Genomic DNA, 13,919 nt, shown 5'->3' with positions numbered 1-13,919 from the left:
CAAATCCCCACAGTTTTGGGGCAAATCTCAGGGTTTTGGGGTGAAGCCCTGAAGTTTTGAGGCGAATCCCACTGGTTCTGGGGTAAAGCCAGGGGCTTTTGGGATAAATCCCGGGCTTTTGGGGGTATATCCCAGCACTTTCAGGGCAAATCCTGGAGTTTTGTGTTAAATCTCAGGAGTTTTGGGGCAAAGCCAGGGGCTTTTGGGATAAACCCCAGGGTTGGGGAGTGAATCCAGTTGGTTTTGGGGCAAATCTCAGGGTTTTAGGGCGAAGCCCGGGAGTTTTGGAGCAAATCCCAGTGGTTCTGCGGCAAATCCAGGAGCTTTTGGGATAAATCCCAGCAGTTTGGGGGCGAATCCCAGCAGTTTGGGGGTGACTCGCGGGGTTTTGGGGCGAATGGGGGGTGGGCGCGGGGGGGCGGGGGGCAAAGACGACGGCGCTTTTATTCCTCTTAAGAAAGAACTACAAAAGGTAGAAAACAGCGTCTGCGGGGGGGGGGAGACACGGGGGGGTGGGGGGAACCGGGGGTCCGTGTCCCCCCCCCCCCCAATCGAGGCTTTTCTCCGCGCGGACTCTCCAGCAGCGGCCCCTCCCCCCCCCCCCCCCGGGGGGTGCCGGGCGGGGGGGGGGGGGAGGGGCGGGGGGTACAAAAGCACAAATCGATCGAAAACGAGACGGGGGGGAGGGGAGGGGCTGAAGCGCGGGGGGGGGCCCCTCATGCGGGGGGGGGGGTGTCCTGGCGTAAGGCAGCGGGGGGGGGGAGGCGGGGGGCGTTTGGCACTGAGGGGGGGAGAGAGGGTGCGGGGGGGGGGAGGGGGCAGCGTCCAGGGTCCCCCCGGGGTCTCTGTGCCCCGTCCGGGTGGTTTTTGCCCTTCCCCCCCCGTGTTTCCCCCCCCCCCCCCAAGGGTCCCCAAACCGCCCCCCCGGGGGGGGGAGGGGCCATCCCCAAATTCTGCGGTTCCCTTTGGCCCCCCCCACCCCCAGGCCTGGAGGGGGGGGGTGTCGCTCCCCCCCACCCCCCCGGGGGGGCTTTGGCACACGATCCCGGCGCGTCGCTTAAGGCACATTGTCGCCCCCCCGGGCCCCCCCCCGGGGAGCTGCGGGGAGGGGGGGACGCGGGGGGGGGCCCAGGCGGGGGTGAAAGCGCGGGGGGGTGGTCGGGGGGGGTCGGGGGGGGGTTACCGGAGGGGGGGGGGGTGTCGCTCAGCTGGAGGGCAGGGCCTGGACGAAGAGGCCACGGGGGTCGGGGCGGGGGAGCTTGGCCGGGGGCTCCAGGGGGTCCGGGGGGGGCAGCGCCGCCCCCTCCCCCGCCCCCAGCGCCATCTCCTGCGGTAGCTCCTCGTCGCTCTCCTCCTCCTCTTCCTCCTCCTCGTCTGGGGGGGGGGGAAACAGCAGGGGTGGAGGTGGTGCGACACCCCCCACCCCCCCACCCCCACGCCCCCCATTGGGGCACGGCCATGGGCCGAGTAGGGCTGCCATCAGTAGGCTCCAGAGTTAACACACACACAGAGTCACGAAGCTGCCATCAGTAGGCACAAAAGTTCATACACAGAAGCGCACAGAGTTGCAGTCAGTAGATTTCAGAGTTAACACACACACACAGAGCGATGCAGCTGCCATCAGCAGTCTCCAGCGCTTCCACACATGCACAGAACTGCCATGAATAGGTTTCAGAGTTAATACTCTCTTGGCATCAGAAAATTCAGAGTTAACACACGCACACACGGAGCACTCCTATCAGTATGTTCCAGAGTTAACACGCTCACTCTTTCCATGGGTAGCTCCAGAGTTGTTATTCACGTGGAGAACTGCCACCAGTAAGTTTCAGAGTTAACACGCTCACCCTTTCCAGCAGTATATCCGGAGTAACACACATGCGCACAAACACACCCCTACACTCACTCTCTCCATCGGTACATCCAGAGCTTATACACACACAGAGCTGCCATCAGTAGGCTCCAGAGTCCACACGCACACACACACACACACGCACACACATAGAGAGAGCGATGGGGGAGCGTGTCGCTCACCTTTGTCGGGGTCCAGGGAGCTGAGGGAGCTCGTCAGGTTGGCGAACTGCGGGCAGAGAGTGGCCGTGAAGCCCCCCCGCGCCCCCCACCCCCCCAGCCCACACCCCCGCGCCCCCTCACCTCGCCCATGACGGCGATGGGGCTCTGCCCGCGGGCCCGCGCCACGCGGTGCTCCACCAGGTAGTACATGTACTCGTCGTAGAGCAGGCGGATGAGGTGGAAGGAGCCGAAGCTGGCGGCACTGCGCAGGGTCAGGTCCCGGATCACCATCGAGCTGCGCCGGGGTCAGGATTTGGGGAGGGGGGTGAAAATCACCGGATTTAGGATTTTGGGAGTCCACTTAGAACCCCCCTTAACTCCTCCCCTCTGGATTAGTGGCGATTAGCGGGAGAGACTGATGATTATTTGGGGAAAATCGGTCTCCAATGGCATAAACAATCAAATTTACAGTAAAATTTATCTCGCCGACGCTGCCGGAGCCCCCCCGTGCGGTCCCAGCCCTGAGGTGTTTATTGACCGATAATCCACCGGGGTGAGGAACAAGGAGAAGGTGGCGGTGGCCAAGATGGCTGCCGAAGGGTGGATTATGGTGGGGATAAACTTTGACCAAAGCAGGTCCGAGCCGAGGACACGATCCTCGACCCAACACGGTCAATTCAAGGCGTGGGCGAGCCCTCCGACCCACGGACCGCTCACTCCAATTACACCCCCTACTCGAAAGGGACTGTGCAGCCGTCAGTAGCTTTCAGAGTTAACACACACGCACACACCCATGCAGAGAGCTGCCGTCAGTAGTTTTCAGAGTTAACACACACACATCCTACTCAAAAGAGAACATGCAGAGAGCTTCCATCAGTAGGTTTCAGGGTTAACATGCACGCACACCCATGCAGAGAGCTGCTGTCAGTAGCTTCCAGAGTTAACACACATGCACACACCCACGCAGAGAGCTGCCGTCAGTAGGTTTCAGTGTTAACACGCGCACCGGCGCCCACCTGTAGAAGGACCACTTGAGGAGGAAGAGCTTGGCGGCGCGGGGGAAGGCCGGGGTGCCCAGGTGGGGCTTGAGGACGCGGGCGACGACGGCGTCGAGCCAGGCCGCCCACTGCTCCAGCGAGTGCTGCTGCTGCAGCGTCGCCTTGAAGTCCTGCTCCAGCCGCTGCACCACCCCCGCCTCGCACCGGCACACCCACGAGGCCTGCTCCTGCGGGGCGCCCACCGCTCACGGACCCCCACCGGGACCCCCAGTGGGACCCCCACCCACCCCCCTGGGGCGCTGGACCCTCACCCACATGTCCCACCCTACAGGGGACCCGCCTGGTCCGCAGTGCGCCCCCCCCAAACAGCGCCCAGGAGGGGACCCTGAGCCACGGTGGGGGCCTTAAGCCACAGCAGCACCCCCAGCCCCAAAATACACCCCCAGCCCCCCAACCCCACATCACCCCTAGCACCCCCCAGCCCCAAAACACCCCCCAGCCCCAAAACACACCCCCAGCACCCCCGTCCACCCCACAGCACCCCCAGCCCCACAGCACTCCCAAGCCCCGCAGCACCCCCAACCCCACAGCACCCCCCCAGCCCCCCCCCCCAGCCCCAAGACACTCCCCAGCCCCAGAGCACCGCCCCAGCCCCAAACCACCCCGCAGCCCGGGTGGGGGTCTCCCCGCCCCGCGGCGCCCCCCGCCCCGCGGCACCTGGACGTTGGCGAAGTCGACGCGGTTGAGGTCGCTGAGCATCTGGCTGATCTGGGCCGTGTTCTGCAGCACGGCCCGCGCCGCCTGCGCCAGGTGGTTCAGGGACGTGTAGCGCCGCAGCGTCTGGGCAAAGGCACTTGCTGCCGCCACCTGCGGGGGGCGGTGCGGAGCCGGGGGGGGGGGTCAGCAGCACCCCACGGACCCTCCCCAGCCCCCCCCCCCCCTCCCCAAACCCCCAGCCCGCCCCCCCCCTCCCCAGCCCACCTTCACGCGGACCATCTCCTCGGGATGTTCATCATGGCGTTGGTCAACCAGCTCTCCAAACTCTTGGCGAAATTTCGGATCGCTTGCGTCAAGGCACCTGGGGGGAAAAGGGGATGGGGGGGGGGGTAAAAAGGGGTGGGGGTGGGGGGTGTGAGGGGGGTTCTGGGGGTGCTGGGGCTCACTGGGGATGGGCCGGAGGACGTCGGGGATGAGGATCTCCACCAGCCCCTGGTAGAGCGCGTGGTCGCAGTCCTTGGCCCAGCGCAGGACGGGCTCGTACTTGGAGAGGGCGACGAGGCGGCTCTTGGGCAGGCGCTTCTCCGCCTCGTCGTGGCTGCGGGGACACGATGGTCACCGGTGCGGCCCCCTCCCCACCGCCGCGTTCCCCCCGCCCAGCCCCCCAAACCCCACTGACATGGCGCCAGGGGTCTCGCTGGGCGGGCTCAGGCTGCAGCGCCAGAAGGTTTTCCACAGCGTCTCCACCAGCGTGAACTGGAGGTTGATCATCACGTCCACGATGGCCTGGGGACAGGGAGGGGGTCAGGGTCGCGGGGGGGGGGGGGGGGGGGGGGGGTTGTCTCCAGAGAGTGGGGAGGGGGTCTGAGGGGGGTTCTGGGGGACGCCCCCACCTCGCAGTGCTCGCGGTAGAGGAGCTGGAAGGCCTTGACGTCCTCGGCGCAGGCGCCCTCGGGGAGAGGCTTCCCTGGAGATCGAGCTCGGGGAACTCGGCCAGGGTGCGGGAGGCGTCTGCGGGGCACGGGGGGTTACGGGGGGCGTATGGGGGCTTGAAGGGGGTGGGGGTGGGGGGGTTATGGGCATTTGGGGGGATATGGGGGGATTTTGGAGGGCTGGGGGGGGTTATAGTGGGAATTTGGGGGGCTTATGGGGTCTGGGGGATTTTGGGGGTCTGGGGGATTATGGGGGGGATTTTGAGGGCCTGGGGGGGATTTGGGGGTGTACAGGGGGCTGGCAGAGGATTTGGGGGGGTTGTGGGGGTTTGGGGGGATATAAGGGGGATTTGGGGGGATTTTGGGGGTCAGGGAGGGATTTGGGGGTTGATTTTGGAGGTCTGGGGTGATCTGAGGTGGATTTTCCAGGTCTGGAGAGGATTTGGGGTGGATTTTGGAGGTCTGGGTGGATTTGGGGGGTCTGGGGAGGATTTGGGGTGGATTTTGGAGGTCTGGGGTGGATTTGGGGGGTCTGGGGAGGATTTGGGATGGATTTTGGAGGTCTGGAGGGGGGATTTGGGGGGGTCCCTCACCCAGGAACTGCTGGTACTGCTGGACCTGGGTGCTGATGTCGGAGAGCCCGGCCGGCGGCTGCTGCCCCACGGCCACCCCGTTGGTCATCCCCTCCATCTTCTGGATGGGCTTCAGCCTGCGGGGAGGGGGGGTTGTTAGCAGGGTGGGAGGGGTCCACGAGAGGTTTTTTGAGGGGGGGGGGGTGTCCGTCCCTCTCACCTCTGCTTCTGCGCAAAGGGCTGCTGGCGCATGGCGAGGTGCTGCTGGTCCTCCATGAGCCGCAGCAGCGGCGAGCTCGCCTTGATCCGCAGCCCGTAGTAGTGGTACTTGGAGTTCCCCCTGCACGGGGGGGCAACACGGGGGGTGTGGGTGGGCGATAAGGGGGGTTTGGGGGTGCAGGAGGGGTCAGGCGGCGGGGGGGGCGGTGCCGTACCGGGTGCCGAGGCGGCGGGTGCGCAGCCCCATGAAGACGGAGCGGATGAGCTTCCCGAAGGAGGCGGCGTTGACGGGCTCCAGCTTCTGCTGCTGGCAGTGCAGCAGGTAGTGGCAGTACAGGGTGCTGCGGGGCAGGCTCACCCCCTCCGCTGTCTCGTAGTTGTCCAGCAGCCACTGCACCTGGGGAGGGGGACACGCACCCTGTCACACCCCCACACTCCCCAAAACCTCCCCCCGGTGATGCTTTTCCCACCAAACCTCACGGTTTGCTCCCAAACCTCATGGTTTCCCTCCGCATAGTTATAGTGGGGAGGGCGGGGTGTGGGATTGGCCCCACCCCCCTGCCACACCCCTGCCCCGTCCCCCCCACCCCCCCACACACGTCCCCCCCCAAACCTCCCCCGCTAATGCTTTTCCCACCAAACCTTGTGTTTTCCCTCAAATCTCATGGTTTGCTTCCAAACCTTGAGGTTTCCCATCAGTTAGTTATAGTGGTGAGGGCGGGGTGTGGGATTGGCTCCACCCCTCTGCCCCCCTCCCGCCCCATCCCCCCCCAAACTTCCCTGCCTCCCCCAAACACTCCCACAGCATCACCCCCCCGGCTCTATTTCTTTGGAAAACCTCGTGTTTTCCCCCAACCCCCCACATTTTCTCTCAAATATTGGGAGCAGGGCAAAGGGAACAGGGCTGACCCCGCCCCCGCCACACCCCAACCCCGCCCAACCCCCCTCCAAACCTCCCACCCCCCCCCAAATGCTCCCACAGAATCACCCCTCCAGGCCCCATTTTCCCCCTCAAACCTCATTTCCTCCCCCCCCACCCCCCAAATCTCATGTTTGACCCCCAAAAATTTGAGCTGGGACACACACACACGGGATCGACCCACACCCCCCCTTCAGGGCCGTTTAACCCCAAACTTTTCCTTTTCTCCCCAAAAAGTGGACGTGACAGCACCACGCCCTGCCAGCCCAGCCCTCACCACCTCGCAGGACCATTGACCCCAAAATCGCCTGTTTTCCCCCCCAAACTCTTCAGGCAGGGGGCGCCCCCTCCCCCAGGGTACCCCCCCCAACCTCCTGCCCCTGCCCAAACCCCCTCAGTTTTTCCCCCCAATCTCCCGTTTTCTCCATTAATTCCAGCCCTTTTTTTCCCCAAAATCTCCCATTTTCTCCCCAAAACCCCCTTCGGGGGAGAGGTCTCACCGTGGCGGGGAGGCGCGGGTGGTGTGGGAATAGGCCTGGCCGGCGCCCCCCAACATGTACCCCCCCTGGATGACGTAGGTGCCGGCGGCGGTGCCAGGAGTGCCGGGGGTGGCGGTGGCAGCGGCGGCGGCAGCGGTGGGGGTGGCGGTACCGGGAGGGGGGGGAGCCGGGGGGGTCCCCAAAATCTGTCCCCCCGCCACATACATGGGGACGGGGGCGGTGCCAGCGGGGCCTGCGAGCTGGGGGGCGGGGGGGGGCTGGGCTGCACCGGACCCCCCGCCGCCGCGTCGTAGTAGCCGGTACTGGCGTTTTGGCCGTAGAGCGGCGTTTCAGCGTAGGGGTACGAGCCCGAGCGGCTGCGGGGGGGGGAAAAATGGAGGGAGGGTGAGCTTGGAGTGGAGGGTCTTCCCCTCCCCCCAAATGAAAGGGGGTGCGGACTCACATGGTGCCGGGGGGTACGTGCCGTCGCCCCCCTCCACGTAGGGCACCGGCGCGGGGTAGACGTGAGCCACCGGCACCGGCGGCAGCTGCTGCACCTTGGGGGGGGGAGCGGGGGGCATGGGGGGGGGTGTGTCAGGGGGGGTGCACCCCCCCCAACCCCCCCCCTCCACCGTCACCCCACCCCCCCCCGCTCACCTCCTGGGGGGGGCCGGGTTTGGCGGCTGCGGTGCTGCTGGGTGCTGGGGAGCGCTGGGGGGGGGGGGCAAAAAGGGGGGGGGGGGTCGGGGGGGGAGCTGGGACACCCCCCACCCACCAACCCAGTGGGGGTGGGGAGACCCCTCCCCATTTTGGTGGGTGGTGAGGTGCCCCCTCCCCATTCCCCCCCCCCATTTTGCCCCATTTCAGCCAGTTTTGCCCCCGTTCCCCCCCCCCCATTTTGGCCCGTTTTGCCCCCCCCCCCTATTTTGCCCCATTTCGCACCCCACCCCCCCCACCCCCCTCCCCCGGGGGTCCCACCTGGGTGCCGGGGGTCCCGGGCGGGGGGGGTGCGGGGGGGGCAGGGCTGCCCTCTGCCACCGCCTCGCTGGGCCGCAGGACACCCTCTGCGTTTGGGGTGAAAAAGGGGGAAAATAGGGTCAGCGCAAATACCCCCCCACCACCCCTGGCGGTGGGGGGAGGGGTGGCGGCAGGATTGGGTCAAAACCCCCCCAGATTTGGGCACTGACCTGACACGGTGACGACAATGTACTGCTGGGGGGGGGCGCGGGGGGGGCGGGGGGCGGCGGGGGAGGGGCAGAGGGGGCGGGCCCCCCCGGCAGCTCCGCCCCAAAAGGGGTGGGGGCGGCGGGGGGCGGGGCCGGCGGCGGCTGTGGCGGCTGCTGCTGCGTCGTCGCCGCCGTCAGCTCCGTGACGTAGTTCTGCGTTGCCATGGCGACGGGGGGGCGGGGCCGGGGGGCGACGGGGGGGCCTGTGGGAGGAGTGGGGGCAAAAATGGGGGAGAAAGAGAGAAATCAGTGAAGGGGGGTGGGGACACACGCTGCTGCGTGTGATGTCACACAGTGAGCTCGCAGAGTGACTTCATTATTTGGCACCTCAGAATGATGTCACAGCGATGTCACAGCAGGGTGGGCGTCAGCCCCGCGGGGCGGTGGGGGGAGGGCAGGGCCGCGGGGACATCGAAGCCAGACGGTGACATCACCCGCCTGTCACCCACCACTGCCCGAGGCCTCCCGCCCTGCCGTGACATCATCGTTGCTGTGAGCTCATGGCGTGACCTGACCCCGGTGGGGAAGGGGTCAGGGTCGCAGGTGACGTCAGCTCTGCCCGTGGGTGATGTCACCCCCTTGTGCCCCGCCTCTGTGTGACATCACAGCCTGACGTCACGCCGGGGCGCCGTCCCCAAAGGGCACCGCCCCCCCGCTTGACATCACGACGCCCCGCCCCCCTTCCCGGGCCGTTGCCGGGCGACGCCCGACGTCAGCACGCGGCAAGGCCGCCCCGGCAGTGACATCACCCCGTGGCATCACCGCGAGCCGCCCACCGGCCCCCCCCCCCCCCGCCCGCTCCATGACATCACCGCGTGACATCACCGCCGGGGTCGCGCGCGCGCGGAGGGGGGGGCTGTTGTCCCTCCTGCCGCGCCCCGCCCCCGCCGCGCGCCGCCATTGGCTCCCCCCGCCGCCCCTCCTCCCTCCATTGGCCCGCCCGCCCACCAATCGCCGGGGCGCGCGGCAGGCCCCGCCCCCCGCGGCCCGGGCCCGGCTCCATCCCGGGGCCGCCGCCGCCGCCGCCACCGGGCCCGGCGCCCCCCGCCGCCCCCCCTCCTCGTTCCCTCCCGCCTTCTTCCTCCTCCTCCTCCGCCGCCCTCACCCCCCGCCCCCGCCGCCATCTTGCGCGGCGCCGCTCGCACCCACCTGCCCGGGGCCGCCGCCGGGACCCCGCGGGGCCTCGGCCCTGCCCGGCCCGGCGGCGGCGGCGGGGACGGCGGCGGCGGGGGCGCGGCGGGGGCGGCGGGGGCGGGCGGCGGGGCCGGGCCGGGGCCGGTGCGCGGTCGCCACGGCGACCGTGGCTATGGCGCCCTCCGTGTTCCCTCACCGGGGCAACTGTTGCTACCCGCCTCGGCGGCGGGCGGGGCCGCCCGCGCCTCGCCCCGCCCCCCGGCGCTTATTGGCGGCCTCCCGCGGTCGCCGCTCGCCGGTTGGTCCAGACTCGCGTCGCTCCGCTCCGGCCCCGCCCCGCCGCCACGCTATTGGTCGACTCGCGCGTCCGTCGGCGTTTCCTGAGGGGGGCGGGTAGGGAGGGGCCGCGCGGGGAGCTGGCGGCGCCCGATTGGGCGGTGCGGCCGCCGATCGGCGGGCGGAGCGGGCTGGGCGGGCCGCCGCATGCGCGGCGAGGGGCCGCGGCGGAGCCGTCGGGAGCTGTAGTCCCGCCGCCGACGTCATGGCCGCGTGATGTCAGCGCGGGGGGGGAGGATTTTCTTCGGTTCTCTGCGGCACCCGCAGTGACGTCAGCGCCTCCCGGTGACCTCATGGCGCCGGGGGAAGCGCGAGGACCCGGACAGGGGGAGGGGCGGCGTCCCTGGAGGCGGGGGGCGGGGCCACGGTCGCCATGGCAACGGGGGCCCTTGGCCGCCTCGTTAGTGACGGCGGGCAATTACGCCGGCAGCAATTGCCGGTGGTCATTAACGGGGCGGGGGAGCAGCCCGGGCCGGGGCGGTTAGCGAGGGGGGTAATTAGTGCTGAGGGTTTAATTAGCGAGGGGGATAATTAGTGCTGAGAGGGCGGTTAGAAAGGGGTATTTAGTGCTGAGGGGTAGTTAGCAAGGGGTAATTAGCGCTGAGGTGGTAATTACTGAGAGGTAATTAGTGCTGAGGGGGCACTTAGCAAGCGGGGGTAATTAGTGCTGAAGGGTAATTAGCGCCGCTGCGGGGTCCTGGGGGGCAGCGGGGCCGGGGACGGCTGATGGCGGCGGCACCAGGGTAATTAGCGGCACCGGGGGGTCGTTACCTGGGGGTGACGGAGCCGGGAGGGGGCGGCAGCGGGGACCTGTGGGGACCCCCATGACCCCTCCCCCCGCGGGACTGACCTGGATCCGGCCGGGACCCCCGTGGGGATCCCACACGGATCCCTCCCCCCTGGACACGGATCCCACATGCGTCCCACATGGATCCCTCATGGATCAGACACGGATCCCACACGGGTCCCAAAGAGATCAGACATGGATCCCTCACAGATCCCACATGGGTCCCACACGAATCAGACACGGATCCCCCACGGATCAGACATGAGTCCCACATGGATCCTACATGGATGAGACATGGATCCCACATGGGTTCCACACGGATCCGTCGTGGATCAGACACAGGTCCTGCATGGATCCTACACACATCAGACAAGACGGATCCCTCACGGACCCTGCACAGATCAGACATGGATCCCACATGGATCCCTCATGGGTCCCACACGGGTCCCACACAGATCTTACACGGATCCCACGCAGATCCTACATGGATCAGACATGGATCCCTCATGGATCCCACACAGGTCCCACACGGATCAGACGTGGATCCCACACGGATCCCTCACGCGTCCCACACGGATGCACACGGTCCCTCCCCCCCGTGAACACCCCCGGGCCCCTCCCGACCCCAAGGCCCAGCGCGGAGGGGCCCTAACGGGCCTGTAGCGGCCCCGTGACGTGCCTGTGACGTGCCTGTGACGTGCCAGCAGGGCCCGTGCCGAGGGTACCTGCGCGGCGCCCGGCGGTGTCATGGCGGCGGCCGCGGGGCACGACGGGAAATGCAGTCCGGGCGTCACCGGGAGGGGGCGGGGGCGGTGGGGAGAGGGCGGGGCCGCCGGGAAAGGGGCGGGGCCGGCTGGAAGGGGGCGTGACAAGGGGGTGTGTGTGGAGGGGGGGTGTCACGTGCGTCGCGCTCTAAGCGCTTCCGGGGCGCCAAGCGCTTCCGGGGCGCCATGGGGCCCGGGGTGGCGGTGAGGGGCCGGGGGCGTCACGGGGGGGGCCCGGGGGGGCGGGGAGGCGTCCCCGTTCCCGGAAGGGGGGGGCGGTCAGGGCCGTCCCGGGGCGGGGGGTGGAGTGGGGTGGGGTTGGGTTGTCCCGGGGGTCCCGGGCCGGTCCTGACACCCCCCCCCCCCGCCCCACAGCGCGCCCTGCGCCTGGCCTGGGGGGCGGCCGCCGCCCGCCGCCACCTCCACGGCACCGCGGCCGCCCGCGCCCCCCCGCCGCTCATCCCCATCGTGGTGGAGCAGACGGTGAGTCCGGAGCCCACCCCCCCCCCCGGGGTGCCCCCAACCCCCCAGGAGTGTCCCAACCCCCCGTGACCCCCCCTCCCCGCAGGGCCGGGGGGAGCGCGCCTACGACATCTACTCCCGCCTCCTGCGTGAGCGCATCGTCTGCGTCATGGGGCCGGTAGGTACCGGGGAAGGGGGAGGGGGGGGAGGGCACCCCCAAATCCCCCCGCCCCAGCACCTAAAGCCCCCCCCCCGGTGTCCCCCCAGATCGACGACAGCCTGGCCAGCCTGGTGATCGCCCAGCTCCTCTTCCTCCAGTCCGAGAGCAACAAGAAGCCCATCCACATGTACATCAACAGCCCCGGTGAGGGGGGCGGGGGGTACCGGGAGGGCTCGGGGGGGGGGGGGGGGGCAGGAGGGGGTTTGACGGGGTTCTGGGGAGTTACAGAGTGCTGGGAGGGTTTGGGGAGTCCTAGGGGGGCCTTAGAGGGGCTTGGGAAGGACTAGGAGTGTTCTGGGGAGGGATTGGGGGTGCTGGAGAGGTCTTGGGGGGTTTTGGGGAGTTCTGGGAGAGCCCTAAAGGGGCTTGGGAGGGACTGGAAGGTTCTGGGGGGGATTTGGGGTGCTGGAGGGGTCCTGGGGGTGTTTGGGGTGATCCTGGGGAAGTTTGGAGGGTTCTGAGTGGTTCTGGGGGTCCTGAGTGGCTTTTGGAGGGAGGTGGGCAGTGCTGGGGGGGTCCCAGGTGGGGTTTGGGGGTACTGGAGGGGGGTGTTGACCCGGGGGGGGGGGTGTTCCCCGCAGGGGGGGCTGTGACGTCAGGGCTGGCCATCTACGACACGATGCAGTACGTCCTCAACCCGGTGTGCACGTGGTGCGTGGGGCAGGCGGCCAGCATGGGCTCCCTGCTCCTGGCCGCCGGCGCCCCCGGCCAGCGCCACGCGCTGCCCAACGCCCGCATCATGGTGCACCAGCCCTCGGGGGGGGCACGGGTACGGCTGACACCCCCCCTAAATCCTGGACCCTGCCCCCGGCCCCCCTAAATCCCGGTGGGGGGGTAGGAACCCCTTGCGGCTGGGTGGTGGGGATGCTGAGCAGGGAGTGGGTGCCAAGCCCCCGCGGTGGGGGGGGTCTAGGGGTGTCCCCCTGGTCTCTGTGTCCCCCCTCAGCCCCCCTAAATCCTGGACCCCCTGCAGACTCCCTTCCAGCCCCCCCAAATCCCGGTGGGGGCGGTAGGAGCCCTGTGGGGCCGGGAGGTGGGACCCTCTGGGGGACACTGAGTGGGGAGCGGGTGCCAAACCCCCGTGGTGTGGGGGGTCTGGGTGTCCCCTCTGGTGTCCCTGTACCCCCCCCTGCCCCGTGTGTCGTTCCCCCCCCTCCCTGTGTCTGTGTACCCCCCCACACCCCCCGTGTCCCCCTCCCCAGGGCCAAGCGACCGACATCGCCATCCAGGCGGAGGAGATCCTGCAGCTCAAGCGCCAGATCAACGGCCTCTACGCCAAACACACCGGGCAGCCCCTCGCCGTCATCGGTGAGCCCTCCCCCCTAGCCGGGACCCCCCCAAAAAACACCCCCACACCCCCTTCCTGACACACCCCCCCCCCGCACCCCGCAGAGGCAGCGATGGAGCGGGACCGGTACCTCAGCCCCGTGGAGGCGCAGGATTTTGGGCTCCTCGACCGGGTGCTGGTGCACCCCCCACTCCGCGGCGAGGACGAGCCCCGGCTGGTGCAGAAGGAGACCCCCGCCACCCCCCCCCAGCCCTCCAACACCCCTCCCGGACCTTAAACACCCCGGGGGGGGGTGGCTGAGTGCCCCTCCTCGCCCCCCCCCCCCCCTCAGTTTTGCTGTACCCTCGGCAGGAATTAAAGGGCTGCGGACCCCGACTGAGCGCTGGGGGGCTGGAGGGAGGGGCAGGAGGGAGTGGGGGGGACACGGGGGGGGGGGCATGGGGGATTTAGGGGGTGTGGGGGGGCAGGGAGGGATGGGGGGGATCTTGCAGAGGAATTAGGGGGCACATGCCCCCCCAGGTGCTTTCTGCAGCCGTGGGCATGTACCCCTTGTGGGGTGCTCCCTCCCCCATGGGCCCCACATTCACCCATAGATTCCATGTGGGCCTGACAGCCCCCTCAAAGTGCCCTATAGCCCCCCAGGACCCCCACCACGTGCCGTATAGCCCCCACAAGTGCCCCATGGCCCACCAGGACCACCCCCCAAGTGCCCTGTAGCCCCCTAAGTGTACTATAGTTCCCCAGGACTGCCTTCAAGTGCCCTATAGTCCCCCGAAGTGCCCTATAGACCCCAGGACCCCCCTCAACTGTCCTATAGCCCCACCCACTGCCCTATAGTTTCCCCCAGGCCTCCTCA

General features: G+C 68.4%; 2 protein-coding genes across 2 annotated transcripts; one reads left to right on the top strand and one right to left on the bottom strand.

The window, feature by feature from the left end:
• Nucleotides 1-1,204: 1,204 nt before the first annotated feature.
• On the bottom strand, nucleotides 1,205-8,237 carry RFX1 (regulatory factor X1). Its single transcript, XM_086478838.1, is given in 22 exon segments — nucleotides 1,205-1,374; nucleotides 2,032-2,077; nucleotides 2,152-2,305; nucleotides 3,027-3,235; nucleotides 3,726-3,875; nucleotides 3,990-4,015; nucleotides 4,018-4,086; nucleotides 4,172-4,323; nucleotides 4,405-4,511; nucleotides 4,619-4,686; nucleotides 4,689-4,736; nucleotides 5,251-5,366; nucleotides 5,450-5,569; nucleotides 5,664-5,845; nucleotides 6,645-6,675; nucleotides 6,868-7,099; nucleotides 7,102-7,223; nucleotides 7,306-7,403; nucleotides 7,504-7,557; nucleotides 7,825-7,910; nucleotides 8,034-8,073; nucleotides 8,076-8,237. Coding segments are annotated over 22 exon segments (2,442 nt in total).
• Nucleotides 8,238-11,279: 3,042 nt separating this feature from the next.
• On the top strand, nucleotides 11,280-13,340 carry CLPP (caseinolytic mitochondrial matrix peptidase proteolytic subunit). The gene is made up of 7 exons (XM_086478837.1): nucleotides 11,280-11,297; nucleotides 11,469-11,576; nucleotides 11,662-11,733; nucleotides 11,823-11,919; nucleotides 12,357-12,544; nucleotides 12,978-13,083; nucleotides 13,168-13,340. Exons 1-7 carry the CDS (start codon nucleotides 11,280-11,282, stop codon nucleotides 13,338-13,340), a joined length of 762 nt encoding a protein of 253 aa, XP_086334963.1.
• Nucleotides 13,341-13,919: the final 579 nt, after the last annotated feature.

Source organism: Leptosomus discolor, chromosome 28, assembly GCF_034619465.1.
Source record: "Leptosomus discolor isolate bLepDis1 chromosome 28, bLepDis1.hap2, whole genome shotgun sequence".
NCBI classification, from domain to species: Eukaryota; Metazoa; Chordata; class Aves; order Leptosomiformes; family Leptosomidae; genus Leptosomus; species Leptosomus discolor.
This window is presented reverse-complemented; position numbering and strand designations above follow the sequence as displayed.